At 38.3% G+C, this 23,658-nt stretch overlaps 1 protein-coding gene across 10 annotated transcripts in view; it reads left to right on the top strand.

Moving 5' to 3' along the window:
- Window positions 1-23,658, top strand: part of CTBP1 (C-terminal binding protein 1) — a 181,458-nt gene that overhangs the window by 143,014 nt on the left and 14,786 nt on the right. For all 10 annotated transcript variants that reach the window (XM_068188446.1, XM_068188449.1, XM_068188451.1 and 7 more), the window contains 4 exons: window positions 1,611-1,765; window positions 11,482-11,626; window positions 15,505-15,711; window positions 21,504-21,718. In XM_068188446.1, the coding sequence (XP_068044547.1) occupies window positions 1,611-1,765; window positions 11,482-11,626; window positions 15,505-15,711; window positions 21,504-21,718 (722 nt within the window). The remainder of the gene's footprint in view (window positions 1-1,610; window positions 1,766-11,481; window positions 11,627-15,504; window positions 15,712-21,503; window positions 21,719-23,658) is intronic.

The raw sequence follows: 23,658 nt of genomic DNA, 5'->3' as shown, positions 1-23,658 counted from the left end.
GAGTCAGTCAGTCCATGGTATCAGATGTGGGGAGATGCTGGAAGTAGAACAGAAAAAAACCAAATGTGGTGACTGTTTTTTCTCATGTCTTCAGGTATAAAAACTGTTTGAATAGGTAAAGAATTTAAATGCCAGATTGTAGTGGTAGTGGGCTGTCCTGAGTTGGTAGGGGGTGGACATGGAATTGTTGGGTTCAGGCTAGGCCGTTGAGAGGGACTGTGAGAGCAGCAGTCCCTGGAGCTGTCCTTCAGCCCCAGACCGCAGGCTGGTCCCTGCAGGGGGAAGTCATATGCTCTTTTTGCTGAGTTGTGAAAACCTCTCTTCCCAGCAGCTGGTTTTCTTCACCAGATACCTTGTACAGCTGGGATTCTACTGATTTTCCATCCACTTGAAATGCAGATACCAGTCTTTCAGGACTTGCTTTCTGACACAGGCTGGGACTTGAGATGCAGGGATTGCTTGTAGAAGTTAACTGGGGCACCTCAGTCATTTGCATTGCTGTTGGACCAACTTGGATTATCAAGCAAATAAGCAATGTTTTAAAATTCATACTGTGACAAAAATGTGTGTTGAAATTTGTATACAAGAACTATCTAGCCTGATTCACTTTGCAGTGCTTAAAACCTCTTATTTTGAAAGAGAAAAAAATACACTTTACTCTTCATTTGGCTTTCATCATCTCTTCAGGAAGTCCTTTTCCCACCCATGCTTAACTACTTTTTGTAAATGCAATGGTTTAATATTATTCCCTTGAGTACTTCTGTGTATTTATAGCATCTGTATTGTTAAAGAGATACTCTCTAAACATCTTACGGATTATTTTTCATTTCCCGACTCTGTAAAGAGGATGTAAATTAAGTCTTCAGTTTGGACTGATTTTCCTTCTCCCAGATACTTGATGTGAATTTCTTTGTCACTCCACAGTGTTCAGAGTGTGACATTGATTTAGGGAGGGACATTTTTTTCCTGTTTTGTAAGAGTTTTCAGTGGTGGATTAAGTATGATGTGTTTGACTAAGCTATATAGAACTGTTTGGTAAAACTTTTTAAGTCTAAGCAGACCTACATAGATCAGCAGTTTGCCTGTAAACTTGGACACTGGATCCTCAGTAAATGGAAAATTTTGCTGTTGTAGGCTTTAAGTTAAATTTCAGTCTCAGCAGAATCATCATTATATATGTAAATTGAATACTCAAATCTTCACTGAGTTGCTTATTATATTCCATAAGCTCCACTCTTGCAAGCCTGGGCAAGATATTTCTCACTCTTTTCTAGAGCTCACAAAAGTGTGGAATCCAGTCAAAACCTAAAGGTTGAATAAGGTTGCACAGACACTTATTAGTGCAGTGAAGATGTGTCTTTAAAAATCAAGAATACTGTTCCCCCAGTGGTTTTATCCATCTTTCAAAGTTCAGCCTTCTGAACCTCCATGGAATGTCTTTGTAAGGTCTTCTGTGCCTGGTTGGCAGCTGAGTGTAAACTTGTTCCTGTTTTATTAGCTTCAGTCCTTGAAATATTTTTCCGCCATCAGAATAAACAAAGAGTAGCTATAACCTATTTTTAATCCTATTTGCATGGCCTGAATAACAAGATTTCTCTGTTTCTTTGCAGGCATTCGACCTCCGATCATGAATGGGCCCATGCACCCGCGCCCCTTGGTAGCGTTGCTGGATGGCAGGGACTGTACAGTAGAAATGCCTATTCTGAAGGATGTAGCCACAGTGGCATTTTGTGATGCTCAGTCTACACAAGAAATTCATGAAAAGGTAATGTTTAAGAGGGACAACTGAGGTGTTCTCGGAAATGCAAGTGTTTTAGTGATTTGGACCAGTGTTGTGTCAGCTGTGACGTGTTATTTCAGTGTCTGTGGCGAGCTGTGCTTTAGTGTGTCCTTGGCTGGATGTTGTCCCTCTGCTTTCCTACTGAATTAGATTCATGGAGAGAGTTACTTCTGGGCAAAATACTACTATATGGTATCTTGAAATGCTCCTTGGAAACATTTCTGTTGCTCTGCCTTTGCCTGGAACTTCAGATCTCAAGTATTGGTTAGTCTGTGTGGGTAACTTTCTGATTTCTTTGTTTAGCCAAGGAATTGTGCAGGTTGGGTTAGGCAGCCTTGTGCACTGAGAAATGTCACTGGAAAAGTTTCAAAACAAATGCTAACCCGGGATTTGCGTGGAAAATGTGGTCAGTGTCAACCTAACTTGAGAACACATGCAAGGAATTGAAAACTTCTGAGTCTTCATTCATAGTGGATCTGCAGAGATAATGTTTGTTGAGATTTTTAATAAAATAAAACTTAATTTATAAGGTTCAAAGAAAACATACGAGTTTTTTTAATTTAGAGGACACCCAAGCTTTTTTCCTCAATTCTTTTTTATTTTATTATATTTAAAGAATTTAAATGTAATAGAATGCCTTTTTTTCTGTGTATTTCTTTCTAATCATGTCGAGAAAGTTGCTTTTGTTTTACTGTTTTCCTATCTTCCTATCACCACTGTTAGGAGTTAATACATGGATTCCATTTACGAGGACTAAATGACACGTGAAGAATAAGTAATATAAATGCTATTCTGCTTCTGTCAGTAGATAAGAGCAGTCTGCTCTTCAGGTGAACACTATACTATAGCATTGGCTACTCCACCACCTGTATAGTGTTATGATTTACTTACTAAAATCAATATAATTTACTTTTGGTGCATCAAAACTGGGGAATTCCCATGTGCCATGAATGCCTTGCAAAGAAAACAATGGATCTTTTCTGTTATCAGTGGTGTGTAATAAGAGAACTTTTCAGATCTTGAGAGTGTGTATCTCTCAAATTGCAGGTTTGGAAAAGTATTTGAATAACTGATGAGTGGCATAGGTAATCTGTTGCTGATCTTCACAACACTGCTGTATGGAGGGGATTATACTAAAGCTTTTGCACCCTTTGCTTTTTATTACGCAAAAATAATTAATTCTCAGTGATCTCAGTAATACATCAGGAAAATATATTTTCACTACCTTTCAGTACAGTGCCATAATACAGATCTTCACTTGTCTAAAGGATGAGACAGTCCTAAAACATTTGGGTATGCAAGGCAATAAATTTCTACAACAAAAGTCACAAACTAGAATGCATTATCATACTGTTGTATTCCTTTAACATAGGCTGAGAGATCAGTTTTATGAAGTGTTAAGCACTGTTCACTTCTGTGTGAAAAGTGTTCCCTGTTCATCTGCAGTGGAAAATTACTACTTTTCACCTATCTTTAGAGGAATATTTGTATTTTAGGACTGTTTGCATAATACATTATTTGGGAATGGTGCTTTGCTAAATACAAAATTGTTTTCACAAAAGGTTTTAAAATTAAGAATTGCATATTTAAAACAGGATCAAAAATCTTCTCGTATTTCTGAATGCAAATTCGTGGCCATACTAAGTGATGTTGCCCTGTTAGCTGAAATACAGATTTTGATAATAGATAGTAAGAAGAGCTACAGATACATTTAATGTGAAGTTGCAGGGAGCAAGCCAGAGGCTGGGAAGTTTAGGATGGGGTTAGAAGGGTGATTGACATTATTTGATACTCTTAGGGTGGGTGGCTCTCATGGGGCAGGGGGAAAGACGTGAACCAAGAATCCCATGGGGGGGATGAGCAGAAGGATGTCTAGGAAGGTAGGAACCCATATTAAGTCAGCTTGTATAGTTGTGGAGCCTTGATCACAGAGCTGTGAAGAGTCAGAGTTTGAGAAATCAGCATTTTGGAACCTGCAGAATGAATTTCTGCTGGGCATGAGAGTTCCAGGGACAAGACCATGCTTCAAAATACTGTGTTTTCAGTTTTTCAAGGAAGTATTATCATAGCCTGTGAGACAGCAAAGTATACGGTACGTGGTTTTTCACAGAGGTGCAAGCAGGCTGAGAGATTTTAACACAAAAAGAAAGGTGGAAAAGAAGCGAGGATTTGAATGTCATCTGTGTGCAGGGTCAAAAGCAGGATTTTAGTAAATACCTTTCTGTGTGTGCTGGCTGAAGAAAGTTTTCTCCAACTGGGTAACTGAGTTGCATTTCTGCAGCAATATCTTCTGCCAACAGTTCATTTGTCAATCACTTCTTATGGCTGAGGAGATTAAACTGTTGAAAATAAGTAACAAGTCATAAAGTTGCAAAAAAGTAATAACCTTTAGCAGAACTGTGCTTCATCTCGGGTCAAAGCATTTGTTCCCTGTTCCACTCCTTTGGAAAGCAACTTGGATGGTGAAGGAACATTTCCCTCTTCCTGAAAAATCAGGCTGCCAGTGCTTATATGAATACTGACATTTACTGAGAGTGACCCAGTGTTTTGAAATAACTTTGTAGTTAGGGTCATTTATTGCAGTTCTTCAGAAATTTACTCCTGTAAGGTTTGACTGGTTTTTGGTTTGTCTCCTTGTTTCCCATTCTCCTTAGAAAAAGCATTTTCTTTTTGAACCAGTTTGCAAGGCTACAATAGATGTTTTTATCCCTTAAACCATAAGTTCTGTTTTATTGTAGATGTTGCATGTAGCTGTGTGAAGTTGAGCATTACGTTTGTCAAACTCTTATCGTGGCATAACTGGGAGTTTGGTTCATTGCATCCTGTCAGAAAACTTCTGTCATTTAGGGTAAAAATATTTTAAGATTTCAGTGTTCAAATTTATTACTGGAGATTTTATTACTGTCTATAAAAGTTACTCACTGTGGTTAAATTGGCTTTTATTTTACAATTAATGATGTGTAAATAATTTTCCTCAGTAACTACCTAAGACTGCTTCCAAGTGTACACAGTGTTTTGGTTTGTTCTGCCAAAAATACAGTTGTTCATCCAAAACAATTATTTAAAAACACTTAGCTTGCTTCCATCCTCATTCCAGGTCAACTTTCTTTTTTCACTATCTCATGCTCTGTTGTCTGTTTGCCTCTTTTTCCCCAGTCCCTCTTCGTTTTAGTGCCATTCACAGTTTGCTGCTTTTCCTGGCTCCTTGGCAGCCTACCCAGCACTCTGATTCCTGCAATATTGCTGCTCTTTTCCACTTCTGTACCTTTAAAGGCATAACAGACTCAAGCACACCCCTGAGGTCTTTGTGTTGCCCAGGAGTTTTTTGAGTTCGTGTTCTTTGCTTTTTGGGCTTACTGACCTTTGCTGTGTGTTCTGTAACATGGAAGTGATGTGTAGATCGAGAGGGATAAATGCAAACAATTTGCAAGAGCTGGTAATAGGCATCTCAACCAAGGAGATGGAAATTACTGATTCTTGCAAACCCAGATGAAAAGACAGGAAGCACAACTGATTAGGACTGGTCTTTAAAACAAAATATACAGGCTGGAAAGAAGTCAAGAGTTTGTTTGAGGCTGAGTACATTTTTCATTCTCCTTTTTCTGTAATTATGTACTTTCCTACATCTTGTTGCAAATTAGGTAGAAGAAAAATATGTGTGGTTGACTGGGTTTACAGCTTCAAGCTTTTACCCAGTTGACCAGAACATTGATGAAAGCAATGAGTAGTCCTTGGATGGAGGAGGGAGCAGAGTCTCTTGGGTAAACCTGTGCCTCAGCTTTAGCAGAGATTGGGGTAGAATGTGTCAGATCCTTTGACTCCTGTTTTCTGAGCCCAACATGAAATAATTTTCTAAAGCATACTGCATTTCCATATTTGTAGTTTTAGGTTAAAAAAAATTTAAACCTGAACTTCTGTTCAAGAGAACTTGAAATTTTTCAGTCACACTTTTACATAGGAATTATATGTAGAAACAGTTCTACTGATGGCAGTTTTATCAAAGACCATTTCAAAGAGGAGCTCAAAGGCAACAAATTTTTTGAAACTGATAAAAACAAATTCAGGATGATGCTGTTGTGCAGCTCTTTGATTTGTCCCTGTTACAGCAATGGTTAAGTGAGATAATTTTCCAAGCTTCCAATTCTTTGTTTAGTAGTAAAGCTTGTGTTTACACCATCAGTGCTGTTTATATTCATGATGCAGTTGAAGCATTTTAGCTTTCCAACCGATTTAAATTCTCAAAGAACACAGATTGAAAGGAAGCAGCTTTGTTCCCAACAATAACCTCTGTTTGGGAGTAAGTTGTCACCTCGGAGCTGATCCAAAACCTTGTAAATGTCCTGAAACTGAATGAGCTTTGGTTCAGACTCCTTATGAAAGACTTGGGGAAAAAACTGGTTTGGGTTGTCACCAGTGACTTCCATAACTACATAATATCCTTTGGTATAGATGTTCAATCCATTCTAGTGTCTGATAGACTTGACCTGAATTCAGCCTTATGAATAGACACAATTCAACCCTACTAACAGACATACTAACATACTAACTGTTAAAGATTTTTCATTGAAGCCTTTTATTCAGTAAAAATGTTTTCAGAGTCTATATTCTCAAACTGACTTCTGTCATTAAAGCTGCATGTCATGGTCAGTAAATCCTGGCTTGGAAAGACTGGCTTCAATATAGTATTTAAAAGGAAGTTGTGTGTAGACTCTACAGGTTATTTATGCAGTCGTGTTTATGTATTTGTATGTGTATATATTTTGAATGTTAATTTTTAGAAGACTAGAAATACACTATCATATATATATATGTCATGTGTATATATGTAGTTTATATAGTGTATGGATATATAGGCTTTTAGAGAGTATGTTTTCAGGAGCCTGCAAGTAAGTTTTATTTATGTTTGTGTAAAATATTTATACTTGTATTTATGGACAGTATAAATGCAAGTATTAATGTTTAGGGACCTCACTAGAGAGTATCCTGGCTGAGTAAAGTTTATATGAAATAAGTGGGTTACTGACAGCACCATGGATCATAGGAGCCTAACGGGGAGCTGAGAGCTTGTAAAGAGAAGCAAGAACTTGTAAAAAGCAACACAATGTAACAGAGCTTTGGAGAGCCACTAAATACCACTTGAGCACACTGGCTTTTCCTTTTAGCTTTAATGGTGCTGGTTTCACATGGTCTGTTGCAGTGTTGTAGGGAGGCTTTGAGAGCAGCTCTGCGTCTCTGCAGCCTTCCCCATGTGACAGACTATTGGTTACAAATTCAACCTGCAGCTGCTTTTTGCAAGTTAAATAAGGCAAGGCCTACTCCTTTTTGGTAAAGTACATTTGTTCCACCCAAATGTGCAAAATATTTCAAATGTGTTGGTGACACTGGAACATAATTTTTTTAGAGATGACACATGAAATTTCAAGTCCAAGAAATGCAACACTTTGTAGTTTCTAGAACTGGATTAAATACAGCACTTTCTAGTGATGATTTTTGTTTTTGAAATGGAGATTTTGTCATATTCAACTTGTAATTTTTTTTTTATTTTGTCTCTGCATTGAAGTAGTTTGGCATTTCATGTAATGTGTTATGTTTCTATGCTCTGGATTTGATCCATGAGTGTCTGGGATCAGCCTCTCATAGTCAAATCTAGAAGTGTCTGGAGATGCTCCAAGAAGAGAAGGCCTTGCTGTTTAGTTCTTAGCATGTTACGATATATGGTTTTGTAAAAGTAAGCAAGATGTTCAGAGTTCTTCCCCAGATAATGAGATGTGTGTGTCACGGTGGTGACTGTGATGTTTGGCATGATGGCTAAAATAGTGTGGTACTGAAAGAAGGGGGGGGAAATGTAGATGGGAAAACATTTAGAAGGATTTCAACCATAGGTAATCAGTACTCAGGATTTGTTAAATTCTTGGAAATAGAAATGTCTCCTACTACTGTGTCATCTGTTCCCTAAGAACCTTGGTGCCCTGGCATGTTGTGAAAGCAGAGTAGTCATTTTGAGGTTGAAGAACAGCAGAAAGACCTCTCCAAGCTGCAGTGATGGGAGAAACTGTCAGCTCATGGAATAGGGAATGACAAAGACTGTCAACAGTGGGCTCTAGCTTCAGCTGGACCGAATCTGAAGGCGTAGAAATCAGGCAGGTGAGCTCCATAATAATTTGGTAACAGAAGGAACCCTGCTCATGTCCCGTGTTTCAGCTTTTGCCTCGGACCCTCTCTTCCCAGAGGGCACAGTTGCAGTGTGATGGAAGCAGGAATGGCTGTTGGAGGAGCACAGCTGACTCTGCTCATTTTCTGTCAGGTTTTTCCATTGCCTTTCCTTGCAAGAAATCATCAAAGAGCATGGTCTCACTGCCACATACTCAGGCTGTTTTGGAATTTCTGCCTTGCCTCCTATCTCACTTACAAGTTTGATCTCCTTGTAATAAAATTGTTCTTGAATTTGTTAAAAATAAGGTTCATTATGGAAGATGATGGGAAAAATTACATATTTTCCCTGATTTTCTCAATGCATCCATCTCTTCTGTTAAATCATCAGTGAATTACTCCTATGCACAGTGTTGTGGTTTGTTGTTTTTTTTTTTTTCCCTAAAGATAATTTCATTTTCTTGAATTGTTGGTATTTATGTTGGATGTCAGTTTCATCTGTTGTATTTTACTCATTGAAATACTTGTCAAACTTCTTGTGTGCATTTAATATATGTAAGGATTGAGAATATAAGTTATGCAAATAATTCCAAAATACAGAAATTTTCACTGTTTTTTTAAATCTAAGTGGCGTTATTAACAATCTCCAATGCTGAATGTTTCTGACTTCAGAATTTTTGCTATTATTTTCTGACTTTTTGGCATATTTCAATCACATGTCCAGTAGCAAAAGGCAATAGCATAATTAAATTATCAAATTAATGTGATAAAACCCACTTGCAGGGTATTACATTTTTAGCAGTAGATTTCCTTGCTAACTAGCCCATAATCCTAGAAGAAGCTCAGTCACTAAAAAGAAATTCTAAGAGATTTGTCACTTACATTTGCTTGTTCCATATCCCATGTGATGGGTAAATAACTGCCTGTGGAAATGGCTAGTGTCAGCATTAAGCTATAGCTAGGAAATATTTTCCCTTTTATTGAACACATTCCCAAGCTTTCCAGTACTTTTCTGTCTCCTCCTAGTGCCAAGCCATAACCTAGATGGGCCCAAAAAGTGTGTCATAATGGGTCCACACCAGTGCTCTTCGAGTCCAAATGCCAGTCTTGACTGGCTGAGTTAATAAAATATGCATGATTATGAAATGAAAATCTGCTTTCCAAAGTGAATCGCTTTGATATTAAAACAAAAATGTCTGAGCCAGTTCAGCTGTGCTTTAACCCCTGCTGGATGAAGTCCTTAAAGCAGTGGCAACTCTGTACCCTCAAAATGCACCCACCATAGGCCTTTTCCAGTCTGGGAGAGGAGGCTCACAGAGCCTTAGAGGTGTTTCCTTGCAATTTCTAAGCTTCTTCAATTTTTGCTTATCTGACAGCTACACAGATTATATTTTATATTTTTATATTTTCTCATCCAGAACAACCCTTGGGAGGGGCAGGGGAAAATAAATGATACAACACAAAATAGGGGACATGGCTTGTTGGAGACAACCAGGATATCATAACTTGACCTTGAGGCTTGAAGCAACTGAATTTGAAGAAATTTCCACATTACTGAGGCTGTGAGATCCTTGAGCAATTTTATTTCAGCCTCTAGTGGGCGCAGAAATAGCCTAAGGGCATTTTAGGTGGACTTTCAGATCCTAAGAGGGGCTGTTTCTTGTGTAGGATACCTCAGGCTTGGTCCATGCTGGCTGTAATGTCTCAGGAGAAGCAAACCCAAAAACTGTTTTGGGTTTTTATTAGCCCTGTGTAACAGCTCAAGGTAACACATGCTGGTGAGTGCAGTCTTTCTGATTGGGAGCTGCCGGTTGTAATCTCCAAAGGACTTGTGTGCAGCATTAAAATCAAGGAGTTTTGTGTGTGTGTAATCATTTTATAAGATCTGAGCCTACAGCTGGTCTTTAAATTATGTTGTAGCTGCATTCTTGAAGTATGTGTAATCTGTAATTTTTTTTGCAGTTCTTACTAGTAAATGCAAATTCTGCTCAAAGGAATCTGGTCTTTATCTGAGTTAGAACTGAAGTTCTCAGTCCAGAAACACATGTTGAAATAGCATAAATAATTTTGTGAAGTATTCAGTAATAAGTGTTTTTCTTTCATTTTTTATGGAGTTTGATTTTATTTTCTTTTAACTTTTTTCTTTATGTATTTTTAAACACTGTTGCAGATCCTGGATTCCAGCAATTTAATCCTCTGTGTGCAAGACTGCTTTGCTGAAATAGTTTTTTTTAAAATTATGTATGTTGATTATTTTTACTGACCTTGCATTACAGTAGGAAATGCTCATATGAGCAGAAATAATTCAGGTGACAGCATCTGTACATGCACCATACCCAAAAGTCTGAATAAGAATTTTAGAGCCTCTGCAGTACTTTTATGTGAAGTGTGTCATAGGAATCTCTTGAAGTCATTACAGCTGGCTTAGCTCTGAAATGGTTTGTGCATGTTTTGTGTCTTGTAGAACAATTAGGATATTAGCTAACGCATTGAAGGTACAAACACGGGGAAGTGTTTTGAAGAAGTAAAATTGTGCATTTTGCAGATAAAGAGGAAAATACTCTCTGCTGTCTGAAAAATAAATTCCTGTCAGCGGTTTGGAGTGTAGTGTCACTGTTTGGTAGCAGAATTCAAAACTGCTGGGCATGTCTGGCTCCCTTCTCCACACCTCTTTCTTCTCCCTCTCCTTACTCCACACCCCTTGGTCTTAAGTGCTCTTGTGTACGTTGGATGCACTTTAACATAATTTAATTTGTCAGGGGCTTCTGGCTATCTTTTATTTTTGCTTTTTTGGTCCTCTCACAAGTTTTGGGGTTTTTCCTGCAGCATTTTTGCTTTCATGCAATTTCTTATTTCTCAGAGACTTTGGATTTTACTGGATAATATCATTTGGCATCTCAGTTAATACCAGTTTCTGTGATATCCAGTTTCCATCAGTGAGAGCTTATCTGCAGTGTCAGTAAACTGAGGGGCAAATGCTTTTGTTCTTATGTGTGAAGTGACCAGTTTCAGTCTGTTGTCGAAGGGGTTTGTCATCACTGAATGTTTTCTGTTCAGGTATCCAGTGGTTTAATAGGGCAGTGAATGCCTGTACCACTGTATGTGGTGAAGAGATACTGCTCTGTTGCTCCATTCAAAGCTGAATATCAGCTGCCTAAGCATAAAATAGTCACTGTTGGTGGGGAGTGCTTGCTCCTGTGCTGTGCTGCTTCTGTGTGTGAAGTTGCAGACCAGTGGTTCTGGTACCTGGGGTCAGTATTGCAGCGCATTTGCTGGGGAATGAGGAGGGCTTTCCCTCTTATTAAGAATGCAAGTGCAGATCACGTAGTTCTTTTGAAGCTGATCCCATCGTGCTAGAATGGAGACTTCAGATGAAAAAGACTTACCAAGAGGCTGGGAGATACATGGAAAAATAACCTTAAAAAAACCTCTGAATCTCTATTTAATGCTTTTACTGTCTTTTATACTTGAGAATATGTATACGAGGTTAAGCTGAGATTCTGTGAAAGCAAAAAAAAAACAAACTGTTTTTTCTTCCATTTTATTTATAGGTACTAAACGAAGCAGTGGGTGCACTGATGTATCACACTATAACTTTAACTCGAGAAGACCTGGAGAAATTTAAAGCACTTCGAATAATTGTCCGAATTGGCAGTGGTTTTGATAATATTGACATCAAATCTGCTGGAGATTTAGGTATGGCTATTACAGACTTTGTTTTGCATCTTATACTTGCCTCCAGAAATCTGATAGCATCTAAATCTTTGTATTAATGTGTTCTGTGTATTTTATATTAGCATCATATGTAAGCTGTATAATTTTCCCAGCTGAGTATGAAACTCATATGGAGACACTAGCATTAGTTAATTAAGTGATAATATTAACAACTTTGTGGCAGGATGACAATCTGCCTGCTCAATATAAACCCAAGGAGTAAAGCCATAATTTTTCATCTCTTTCTTTTTTTATCCCAATTGTATATTTTAACTACTACTGCTGTAATCTAATTACAAAATATAATTCCATCACTGTGGCATACTACTTCTGTCTGAATAAAAAATTAGATCATTATCAACTGTCTGAGACTTATTTATGATGCATGAGATTTAGTACTAAAGCAGTCCATAAAATAGAAATACCGATTTTATAGGAGAATCAGTTGTTGCTTCTTCAGGATAAATTCAGCTACTGGAACTATGAAGTGGTGGTGCTTGATGTTTGACTGTAAGAAAAGCAACCATCTGATCTGTACTTTTCTTGCTTTAGGTTAAACTATCTCCTACCTGTAATCTAAAGGTCAGCCTACCACTTGGAGTAAAGATTTACTTTGTTTCTTTTCCATGATTGTGGAGACAAGTATGTTTCCCATTATGCTCTGGAAAGATCTTGGACACATTTATTTCAATGTGGCAGTGTTTAGTCCTAGCAATAGCCCCACTGATGTAGTGAGGAGCTGTAGTGTGGTCTGTTTATCAGCTAATGATAAAAAAATACACACCTGTTGTAATGATGGCAGAGCCTTAACCACTCCTTGCTGAGTTTTATAAAGATCAGGTCAGGGCTGAAAGTGTGCAAGGCTATGTTTTGCCTGCTTTAAGTGGTGCCACAGTCAGACGCGTGTTGTGAGCCTCAGAAAACCTGTGTGTGTGGAGAGATTGGCCTGGGGTAAAATCCTAGATCAAAAGCTAAAATGTAGGTGCAGATCAAAGGCTCAGACCAGTCAGGATCCCAGTTTGTGGAGAAAATCCCTGATAAGAGGAAGATCTTTGAAGGTTTGCTGGCTGTCTCTTCTGCAGGTCTCTATGCTGGATTGTAACCCAAGTTACAAACTAAGTGCAGCCACGTAATTCTTCAAGCTAGAGTACACAGCAGATTTGGGATATTCTTGTTCATATGAAATGTTAAATGGCCACCTTTCTCTCATCATTCAGTTCCTGTGTTGTGATTAGACTGAGTTATAAAGTTGAGGGTCCAACCTGTTTGTACAAAATCCCTTAATGTACAAAATATTATTGTCCACTGTCAAAAGCCAGTAAATGGTGGAAAGATTCAGTAAAATCTCTGATTTTAATATTAAGTTTGGGTGAAATGGCTGGAATGATTTGACAAAGAGCCTTCCATTTGTTGAACTGGTGTAAGTAATACAAATCTTAAGGAGGTAATGTGAGAGCAATCTGGTCTTTGTAAAAGGCTTTGTTTTGCTTTTGAAATGTAGATTTAGACCAGAGTCCAATGTATTCCTGAACTTCTGCAGTAACTTCCTGAGTTATTTTTCATAGAGCTGGCAGCTTTTCTTATTAAGCATTATTTTATATTACCATTACCACTTTTAATCTTCTCACAAAGCATAAAAATATCTGTTTCTTGGATAAAACATGCTTTTTCTCCACTTTATTAATACTTGACTAAAAAATACTTACGAGTTGTGGGTGTAGCTAGATGCAAGTGAAGTGGGAGTCCATGTAATGCCTGTTGACTCCTGCATTTTTCAGCATTGAACCTGTGCACAAAATCACTGAAAGCAGTGGGAAAAGGGAAGGGAGCATTGTTCAGTGGATATGAGATGAGAGTGTGCTGTCTTTTCCCATGTGAAATCTCTTCATTTCCTTGCCTCTCTTGCTGCTTTTTGCGGTTTGCTATGTCTCTGCCTTTCAAAAATGAGCTAGCTGCTTTTAGAGTTGAAGAAAAATTGGGGAAAATAAATTCCTGCCGTTCAGGAGAGAATTCATCTGACTTTTGTTCCCTCAGTTTCCTAAGGAAACCTATTAGGGAAGATGGTATATTACTTCTCTTCCCAAATACATAATATAATTCTTTAAGCTCCTTTTAAAACATAATTTTGTTGATGGCAGCTATTAGGAGGCACATTTATTAAATCTACGTTGCCATTTAAAACCTGCATTGTTGCTCCATGAAAAAGACTTTTTTTTGTATAAACAAATGCAAGTATTAATATGAGGTACTTAGAGGGATGGTATTTTTCAGTCTTTCACCTCTCCCTCCCATCGAGCTTTTTTCCCCCATCTTAAAAATGGTGAATTTCCTTCTACCATTGATGTTAGCAGGATACCAAGATTAATATTCCAGCAAATGATGCTGGTATATCTTCTTGTAAGTCTTAAGGGCAGAGACTCAGCAGACAGGTTTATCTCTGCAGCAGAGGAAAGAAAAATAGTTATGTAAGTTCCTTGTGCAGGCTTTTAGTGATGTAGAGAAAGCTGTAAAAAAGTACTGGGCAGCAGAATAAAGGCATTTGAATGTAAGACATAGATAAACATAGCATGAGCTTATTTTTTTGTCATATTACTATTGATGCTGTTTTTGAAGAGAATGTTTATTCTTCTTCTTTGCTTCCTAAGATACTCTGTTATTAGCTGAGGACTTACTAAATATTTAGTTATGTAAAATATGTAAAATCCCAAACAGTAAAAACAGTTCTTGGGTGTTTTTAGGATACAAACCACTTTCTTTTTCTTCTCCACCATGAAATTATACTGGGTGCTGTTTGTTGTCTCAGTCAGCAGAACTGAGACACAAACATTTGTGGGAGCTGGTGATTAGAGAGAGAACATGCAGTACATGGAAAGACTGAAGACAGACAAGTCAAAAAGGACACAAAGTTGTTCAAGCATTTTGTTTAACTGCTGTGTATTGAGTACTGGAAGGTAAAAAGCAGAATGGGATAACTTGCATGTAATTACAATCACTTATTCCTTCATCTGTTTTTTGAAGTAAAATAGGCTTATTGTGAGTTTTGAATCAATAATCCACCTTCCACAGTTTTCTGTGAAAGTCTGTAACACTTTAAGCTGCTTGATGTTACGGTAGTTTCAGCTGGTAACTTTCCAGCTGTTAGGAACGTGGACTAATTTGGCATTGCCTTTGCATGCCATGCAGAAGCAGATTTTGCATTTTCCTATTGACTATTAGATGGGTTCCCTTTAATGTGGGGGACCAGGGATGTTGTTTGTTGTAATTCTAAAAACCCCTGTGCAACATGTGACAGATTGTCCTTTCCTGTATCATGATTACCTATATTCAATTACTAACAGTCATCTTGTGAAGGCTTTATAAGAGTTGCTGTCATTATAAATAATTTTGTACTTTTTTTAACTTGCACAGATAGCTTTTGGGAGGGTATTTGTCCAGTGGTGGAAAGCTAAGTCACACAATTAAACCTAAATTGTGATCATTGTCCACAGTGTTGCTTGGCTGTTCAAAACACCAAGCTCAGTGGAAATGTAAAATGTTTACCAAGATACATGTTCTAAACTATCAGACAACTTCAGTGCTTTCCTTTCCTTCTGTGGTTTCAGTGGCCTGTTTACTATCTGCCTTAGTTTGCAATAAATAAAAGCACAATAATTAGTAATAAAAAAATCAGAGAGATAAGTTGGCAGATAGTTGTCGACTATTATGTCAGATATTCTGCCTGCCATTACAGTCAGAAACTTAGTATTAGTGCAAGACATGTTGAAATACTTGTGGTTTTAAACATCATGCTCCTGTATTGCTGTTAGATGGGAAAAAGTAAGCATTGTTTGGCATCTGGCATCCTCTCCCCCTGCTTGCAGGGATCGCCGTGTGTAACGTGCCAGCCGCCTCCGTAGAAGAAACGGCAGATTCCACCATGTGCCACATCCTGAACCTGTACAGGAGAACCACCTGGCTGCACCAGGCCCTGCGGGAAGGCACGAGGGTACAGAGCGTGGAACAGATTCGGGAAGTGGCCTCTGGAGCTGCTCGGATCAGAGGGGAGACCTTGGGCATTATTGGATTAGGTACGTTGCCTTCATACATGGTTTCATGCTCTTTGCTGTCCATTGCTTAAAAAAAAGGTAGAGATTTGAGCTATAAAAATGGAGCATTTGTTCACTCCTTGCCAAGCATTCATTCCTGATGATTATATAACTCAAATGTTTTCCCTTTAGACATAATGATTTTCCTCTGAAAAATTATTTTATTGTTAATGTTCTCTCAATTCTTTGAGTTTCTGTATGTCTTCCTGTTGCCATATTGCCTGCTGTCAGGCACACTGCTTGTAAGAGGAGGCATCATCACTTCCCTTTTCCAGGACAAGGATCCTGCTACTTCAGCCCACTTGCACGTGTATGTTTTATCCCTTACTCATTTTCTTATCTGGTTTTTTTTGGACTTTCTTCCTTTTACCATTTTTTACATAACTAAGAAGTCTTTGCTTCAGTAGCACCCTGCAGAGCAGTTATTGTGTGCATTAGGTTGAACTGAATCTGAAATAGTATTTCAACTCTAATGAGAGGAAGAATATATGCAAGAAATTCTGAAATGTTTCCAGACCTAATAAAATCACCTACTTACCTCTCTGAGTGACCCTAAATGTTTTTCAACATCCAGCAGATGGACAGGCTTGCTAGAGATGAATTAATTACTGTCTGTTACAGAAGTAGAGAAGAGAAACAAGCAAGTCAGTTTCTGTATAAAAATTATTCAGTCATATGCTTGTCTTACACAGATCTGATAGACTGTGGATGTAATTGCTGTGCTGTTCATCCACGGGAATTAGTAATATGATTTTGACAACAAAGCATCATATATAAATGACTGCTCCAGTTGCACATTGCTGTCAAGTAACTCCAGCCACGAACTCTTACTTTTGGAAGCTGAAAATAGCCTGGTGTTACATAGTACTCATTTAAATGAGCATGCAATACACCAGAACCATCTTCACAATGAAAGAATTACCTTTAAGATATGACTTTCAAGAAGATAGTCATGAAGCTGCTTTCTCAAATCTATACTAATGTAATTATGCATCTCATTTAAACACACAATGGTTATTGTGCTCACAGTCACAGCATCTGTACCTAAATCATAGGCAGTTGCCTGCAGTGTTTCCAAAATGGAAATGCATACCTGGCTTTTGAAACTTAAGCTTTGGCTCATATGCAGGGTGCACATATACTGGAGATATCTGTGCTGTTGTCATTCAGTTTGGTGTTTTCACTGAACAAATTCAGACTTGAGATTAGAAAGAAAAAGTCTTTCATCATTGACTTCCTTAAGTGAGTTTTGCTGGTTTTGTTCTCGATGACTGAAAAGTATAGAGAAATAAATGGGTAATCAGATTGCCAGTATGTGTATAAAGCTTTACAAAATGCTAGGTTTTGGTTTTAGTTTTAAAAAGCAAGTCTTTTATGTGCATGTTACACTAAAAAGGCTGGTAGAATCTGATTTTGAAGGGCACACTTCTGTTGCAGTTATTGACTAGTTATTATCTCTAGCCTTTTCTTGTTCCTGTCTATTTCCTACCATAGAATATTCTCGATTTCAAAGAGTACTGAATTGTAAAAGTCACTTTTGAAAATTTCCTCTCTTCCTCCTTGTGCATGCATGTGAATATGCACAACAATTGGAGTTGGACCTGTTTTAACAAACTCCTATGAATCTGTGTATTAATGGAGAGTAAAAATGTAGACTTAAGATCTACCAGAATTTCTGTGTGAGCACTTCAGGCACTTAGACTGTGATGTGCACCCTTTTTTAGTACAGATCACTGCAAGAGGTTAGCTGCCTTGACTTTCAGTCTCAAACATGTATTTGCAACCAAACACTGTTGTCCTTAGGTTGTGTTTCTTCACTAGTGGCCTCTCCCCACATCTGCAGTTTTGCCTCAGTTTATTATTTAGACATGTCAGTGTCAGAAGTGATGATCCACCCAGCTGCTATGAAATGAATGTATTACACACAAAATAAACAGTTCTCATCATCTGTTGCTCAGCCCTTTCCTCTGTTTCTGTCCTTTGTTGTTAACATGTGTCTGAGATCATCTCCTCTCAACCACAGCTGTGTTTCTCTCTTCTTGTCTTAAAACTTGTGGTCTCTTCTGCAGGGGGTTGCTTAAATTTATCACTGCTGCTGCAACATCTAACAGCAGACCTTCTTAACATCTGCTCCTGGGCTTTTCTCTTTGCCAAAGAGAAACACCCCAGCTCTTGCCTGTCTCTGTGCTAGGGAATGACTGTCTCCAAAGTTTCAGCTACTCACTTCCTTATCCACTGATCTAGCCAAGTTTCGTGACTCACTTGCCTTCTTTCCATCACCCACTCTCTTTCCCTCCTCTCATGCATATTCCTGCTTTGACACTTGGTCTGTCCTGCTTAATCCTATTGCTCTGTGTTCCTCCTTTAAAGTTAACCCTGTCTCTCATCCTCTGCTTGTATTGAGCTTGAAGATAAACAGAGACTCAACAGCATAATGCCTCCTTCATGTGCTTGTTGGATCCCATCCGTCATTGTTGTGTTGTTTGGTTAGCCCCTGAGCTCCTTAGGGCACAGCCCATGCCTCTTTCTGTCTTTGTGAAGTGTCTGATTCTTTGAGCCTTACATAAATAATAATATCACATCATTTAACAGCTGTCTTTGTCACTTTTAATCTTTATTACTATCCGGTGTCCTACATTTTAAGTGATGCATCACAAGTGTGGCTAATAAGCCCTGCATTTAAAAAAGGAAAAAAACCCCTACCTTTTCACCTTGTATCTAGAAATGTAGGGGTTTGTGGTTTTTTTAAGGAGGAATATTTATGAGCAGCAGCACGTAAGTACTTGGATGAATAGACATCTGGCCCTGGTTCTGCTCTAATGATAATTTTACAGCAGTGAAGTTGCACTCCCTTTGCCTTCCTTCTCAGTGAGAAATGCTGATGACTAATGACTAATGCATTTCCTCACCCAAGAAAGGTGAAATTCTTTTAAATAAATTTGTCTCCACATCACAGTGAATGTCATCACTCAGTTTGTCTTTCCTCACCTGCTCTATTCTCTCAACAGTCACACTGTCCTACCTAGATGCTCAGCCAAATTACTAACCTGTGTTATAAGTAAGTAAGGTTTGAGTTGGGTGGTATTACTCTGCAATAAATGATCTACTCTTAGCAGTCCTGCTGGCTCTCTTAATGTGCTCAACAGGAAATGTAACAGAACAGCACTCTCCACATTTCAGAGTTCTCCAGGAAGGAGGAAAAATTACCCATATTCTCAACTGCTGTTGCACAGGCAGGGAAGAGCTGCTAAGTGATAGCACTTTTTCTTTCCCTGGAAGTCTTCAGGCAGGTCATCATCATCATTTCCATGGTATCAAGGTCATTTTGTAAAACTTAGGAATACCAGCACAGGATGAGTGTGCATTGCCCAAGGGCTGAGCAGGGTCCTTGACCTGCAGCTGCTATACTGTCACACTCAGATCAGGTCATTGGCAGGGTCAAGGTCAGACACATCTATAAATTGGGACTTTTGGGTTGAGAGGAGTTGGGAGACTTGCAGGGGAGTTGAATGGACAAGGCTATAACAGGAGACTTGGGTGTTTGGGTCTCTCTTCTGAAATGATGAATGGACCTTGCTAGAACTTTGATTTCCTTGAAAATATGCTTTTGTTGCTTTCTGCTATTTTTGCAATTGTATGCAACATTCATTTTCTGCATTCTTCTCACACTGCCGACTAATAAATTAATTTATGGTTTTGAGCTTAAGATTTTGCCCTCTCTGGAAGCAGCCATGAATATTCATAACAATTTGATATGCTCTTAACATAGAGCTGTCCCAAAGGTGTGATGCTTTGTGTGGTGTATTGTCCTCAGTGTGTTGAGGTAGGTTTTGAACCACCCCTCATGCCCAGGAGAGTCTTAAATAATAGAAGGTTTTCAGGAAAGGAAAAAAGAAGGTCATGGTTTTGTGGTTGTTCTTTATGTCAGATGGTAATTTAAAAAGAAATTGGCAAATTCCATGTGTCCAGCTGTGCACTTGTTTAATGACTAAGACTAAATACGAATTGTCATTTGCAGAAGAGTTTTATCCCATAAAATATTTGTAATAGGGTAGTTCTGGTTAGAAATAGAGATGTGATTCCCTAGTGTTTCTGAAGGAAACTTCTGTGCCCATTGAAGAAAGCTTTGGTTTATTAGCCTGGGTGGGGGTGAATGAAGTGTAGCTTTAACTGGAGAGGCTGTTGTAAGAGATTTTGCTGTTGTTAATCCCCTCAGGTATTAGTGTTGTAAAAAGTGTAAAAAAAAGAACAGATGACAGAATCTTGCATGTGAAAATGAATGGAGCTGGAGTAACAGTTATATGCTTTGTTAAAAAAATAAAAAAATATCTACAGTTGTGTGACTGATTCCTTGAGCTGTGAACATGCCAAAATTTGGAAACAATGCAGTGTTTGTGTTGAAAATTTTCTAATTCAAATTTATAAAAACAGCTTGGAAAGCAAACAAATAACATGCATGCAAGTGTTGAAATGAAAGATTTTGAGGAGTATTCTAACCTGGTGTCCCCAAAGAAAAGCAGACAGGCCTTGTCAGATTGATACACTGTTTAATATTCCAAGCACATCTGTCACTAAACATTGCAGAATTGCTGTGTTCACATTAAGTGATCAGCAAAAATCTTTCTTCCTGTGGCTTCTGAAGTTTATTAAAAGAGAAACTGAAAAGCAGAGGGAAATCCCTTCAAGCACAATTGGAAAGACATGGGGAATTCCCTGGGTCATTTGATGCTTTTTTGGGCAAACTTAGATGTTCAAAGGAAAACTTGTTGACTTTTTCTTTGTTTTTTTTTTTTTTTTTTTTTAATTAGGCATTGTTATTATGGTGTGTCAAGTGATGCTTTTGAAACATCTTTGTCCAACATTTGTAGTACTCTAATGTGAATATCTGATCTGTAAACTTCTAACTTGAAAAGTGTGTTAGTTCTCACTCTTCAAAATGCCTGTAACTCATTAGATGTACTCAGAGGAGTTTTCCTCTCTGTTTTACTGGTAGTGTGTCAAAAGGAGGTACACACCTCCTGGTACATGTGGTATGGAGTCATGCCCATACAGCACTTTTGGGCACAGCTCTGAAATATGAGAGTAAGGAAAGTGGAACAAAAAAAGCAAAGTTCAGTGTCAATTCCAAATGGGACAGCGCTCCTGTTAACTAGGTGCCATATGATGTACTGTGTTTATTTTTCATTCAGGTAGCTGAATAAAATTTATTTTAAAGCTTTAGATGACAGGATTCTTGTAGGCATTTTAATGCTGGAAGGATGTTACTCAAAATGAAAGAAAATACCAGAAAGGAGATCGAATGTATTGAGAATGGTTTTGCTTCAGATTAAACAAATTATCTGTTATTGCATCCATTTTTGAGGATTAATTTTATAGCTTTTTATTAAAGCCAGCTGGTTTGACATGGGTAAGGATAAGCCCTTGGCAGGATGTGTTCATAGGCAGTGGTGTTTTGCCATAAACAGACCCAGCAGGCAAGCCTTGCATTACACAGATTATTGCAGATTACGTGACATCTTCTGGCATTTCACATATCTGGTGACAAAAGGTGCAAACCTCCTGCTTTGTTTCAAGGCAGTGTGAAACAGTCCAGATGTACCATTTCTGATTCCAGTGATGATTCTGAGTGGGATGGGAGACACCTCCCTTTTCTGCCCTTCCAGTCGCCAAAACGTTACGGTTTGATCCAAGCGTTCCCATTGGGCAGGAGGAGGCCACCTTACACCCACCAGCTGCTTCACATCTGCTCTCATGGCGTGTTTATCTTGTTCTAGGGCGTGTTGGGCAAGCAGTAGCTCTACGTGCCAAAGCCTTTGGCTTCAGTGTGATTTTCTATGACCCATACCTCTCGGATGGCATGGAGCGTGCTCTGGGACTGCAGCGGGTGAGCACTTTGCAGGACCTGCTGTTCCACAGTGACTGTGTTACCCTGCACTGCAACTTGAATGAACACAATCATCATCTTATTAATGACTTCACCATAAAGCAGGTAATAATCTCTGTGGGTGCCCTCCACACCAGTGCTGGTTGCCAACTCTGTATAACATTTATTTCTGTAAATAGATGGAAATCTTTCTATTCTGCTGCTCTAAGATCAAACACGTCTATAAGTGATTAGGAACTAGCTGGTTGTTTATGTATTGTTGCTTTTACTGTCTTTTTGGCTCAGTAAGATTGCATTTGTGGGCATAATTTCCTCTTCTTAATATCACTCAGATTTAATGAGGTGGCATTGATGTAAAAGCACTTTCTCTTTGTCTTGTAGTAGCTTCTTCCTTTACATGTGTATTTTCAGGTAGCAGTTCTGCCTTTCACTGTTGTAGAGTTCTTTTGATGCAATTTCAAGATCATGACTAAATGGCTCCCCCCTGTGCTCAGTCCCGATGCTCGCAGAGCACTTCAAGGATGGAGCTCATTTACAGCATTGCATTTTTGGGAAAAATAATGTTTCTTGGAATTAGTACTAACTTCTCCCTAAGGTTCTAGCTAATATGCAAAATAATAAAATAATTTCAAAATCTGGGTGTAGTAACTACTCCATTATTGAAAATTTGATAATAGAAACCAGACACTTAATGAAATGTCTGACTCCAGCTTTAGCATAGGTAACAGCCAGAAGTAAAACACCGAGACATAAGAATGGAGACAATGTAGAGGAAAGAAACCCTAAGATAGACTAATTGATTTGGCTGTTCTTTATATATATGTGTGTATATAGTGGGTTTATATGTTGGTAACAATGACAGTAGCACTCTTTTGCAGTAAAATCGTTGCTTGTCTTCTGAGAAATAGTTTGTAACTACTGCTCTTGAACTTAAGAACCGAAGAACTTAGTGAACGTGTTCCACAGTCATGTAGGATCATGGCAGAAAACTGACAATACAACACACTTCTTGATTTGAGAGTTTAGGGATTTTGCAAATCCATCACTACATAAAATCAGGATTAGGGATTTAAAACTCTAAAAAATTAAGAAGCTTAAAATGAAACCAAAGAGACCAGAGCTCTGTCACCCTGCCTTGAATATTGTCTTCTGTTGTATGGTTGGGTACCTTCACTGGTTATTACACGGTGAGATGTCTTTTCAAGCAGACATCTAGATCCAAAATGGATCACACTGAATTCCGTGGGACCACTGAGCATTGGTCACTTTATTATACAGCAGTTGTGAAACTGGGGCCAGTTTACCACAGAAAGTTTTTGAGTGGAGGCAGAGAAATGTGTTGACATTTGGAGAAGGCACAGTGCATTAATCAGAGAAAAAAAACAAAGGAAAACATGTTAAAACTGAGTAATACCATCTGAAATTAAATGCCTGTAATAAACTCTGCACTGGAAATAATCTTAAGTAAGCATTTATCTTCCTATTTGTTGTCCTTGATGATCAAAGCAAGTATTAATTAAAGTGTTAGATAGTAGTTCTTGCTTTGGGTAGGAGTTTGGGTGAAGCATTCTGGATAGTAAAGGGGATGTGAAACCCATGAAATTGTAACCCCTCTGACTGCTTAGTTTGTGTAGAGCATATTCTGATTTAGGCTGACAGATGTTGGAGTTGGCCTAGAATTTCTAGAGAGCATTGCATACCATTTTTGTCCAATACTGAATGCTCATGTCATAACCAGTTTTTAAAGAAAGTACAGAAAACTATGGTGCCTCTCATTTCACTGAAGTCTCACCCTGAATTTTGTTGAGTCTGAAATGACATACACTTCAAGTGTCTTTGAAAATTTGGTCTCTGTCTTCTATTAAGTAACTTTTCTAGTGAATTAATCATTATTCTGTAAAGCCATCCTGCTTGTCCTTGTAGTCCCAGAGTAGCTCAGAGAAGTGTTTCAATGAACTTGTGCTCTTGAGAGACTGAGGTCATCTTTAGTTACACAGTTTTGAGAAAAAAACTGCTGTTTAAACACAATACTGTCATAAAGCAGC

Source organism: Anomalospiza imberbis, chromosome 4 (assembly GCF_031753505.1).
Source record: "Anomalospiza imberbis isolate Cuckoo-Finch-1a 21T00152 chromosome 4, ASM3175350v1, whole genome shotgun sequence".
NCBI classification, from domain to species: Eukaryota; Metazoa; Chordata; class Aves; order Passeriformes; family Viduidae; genus Anomalospiza; species Anomalospiza imberbis.
Note: the sequence above shows the minus strand (reverse complement) of the source record. Positions and strands in the feature narration are given on the sequence as shown.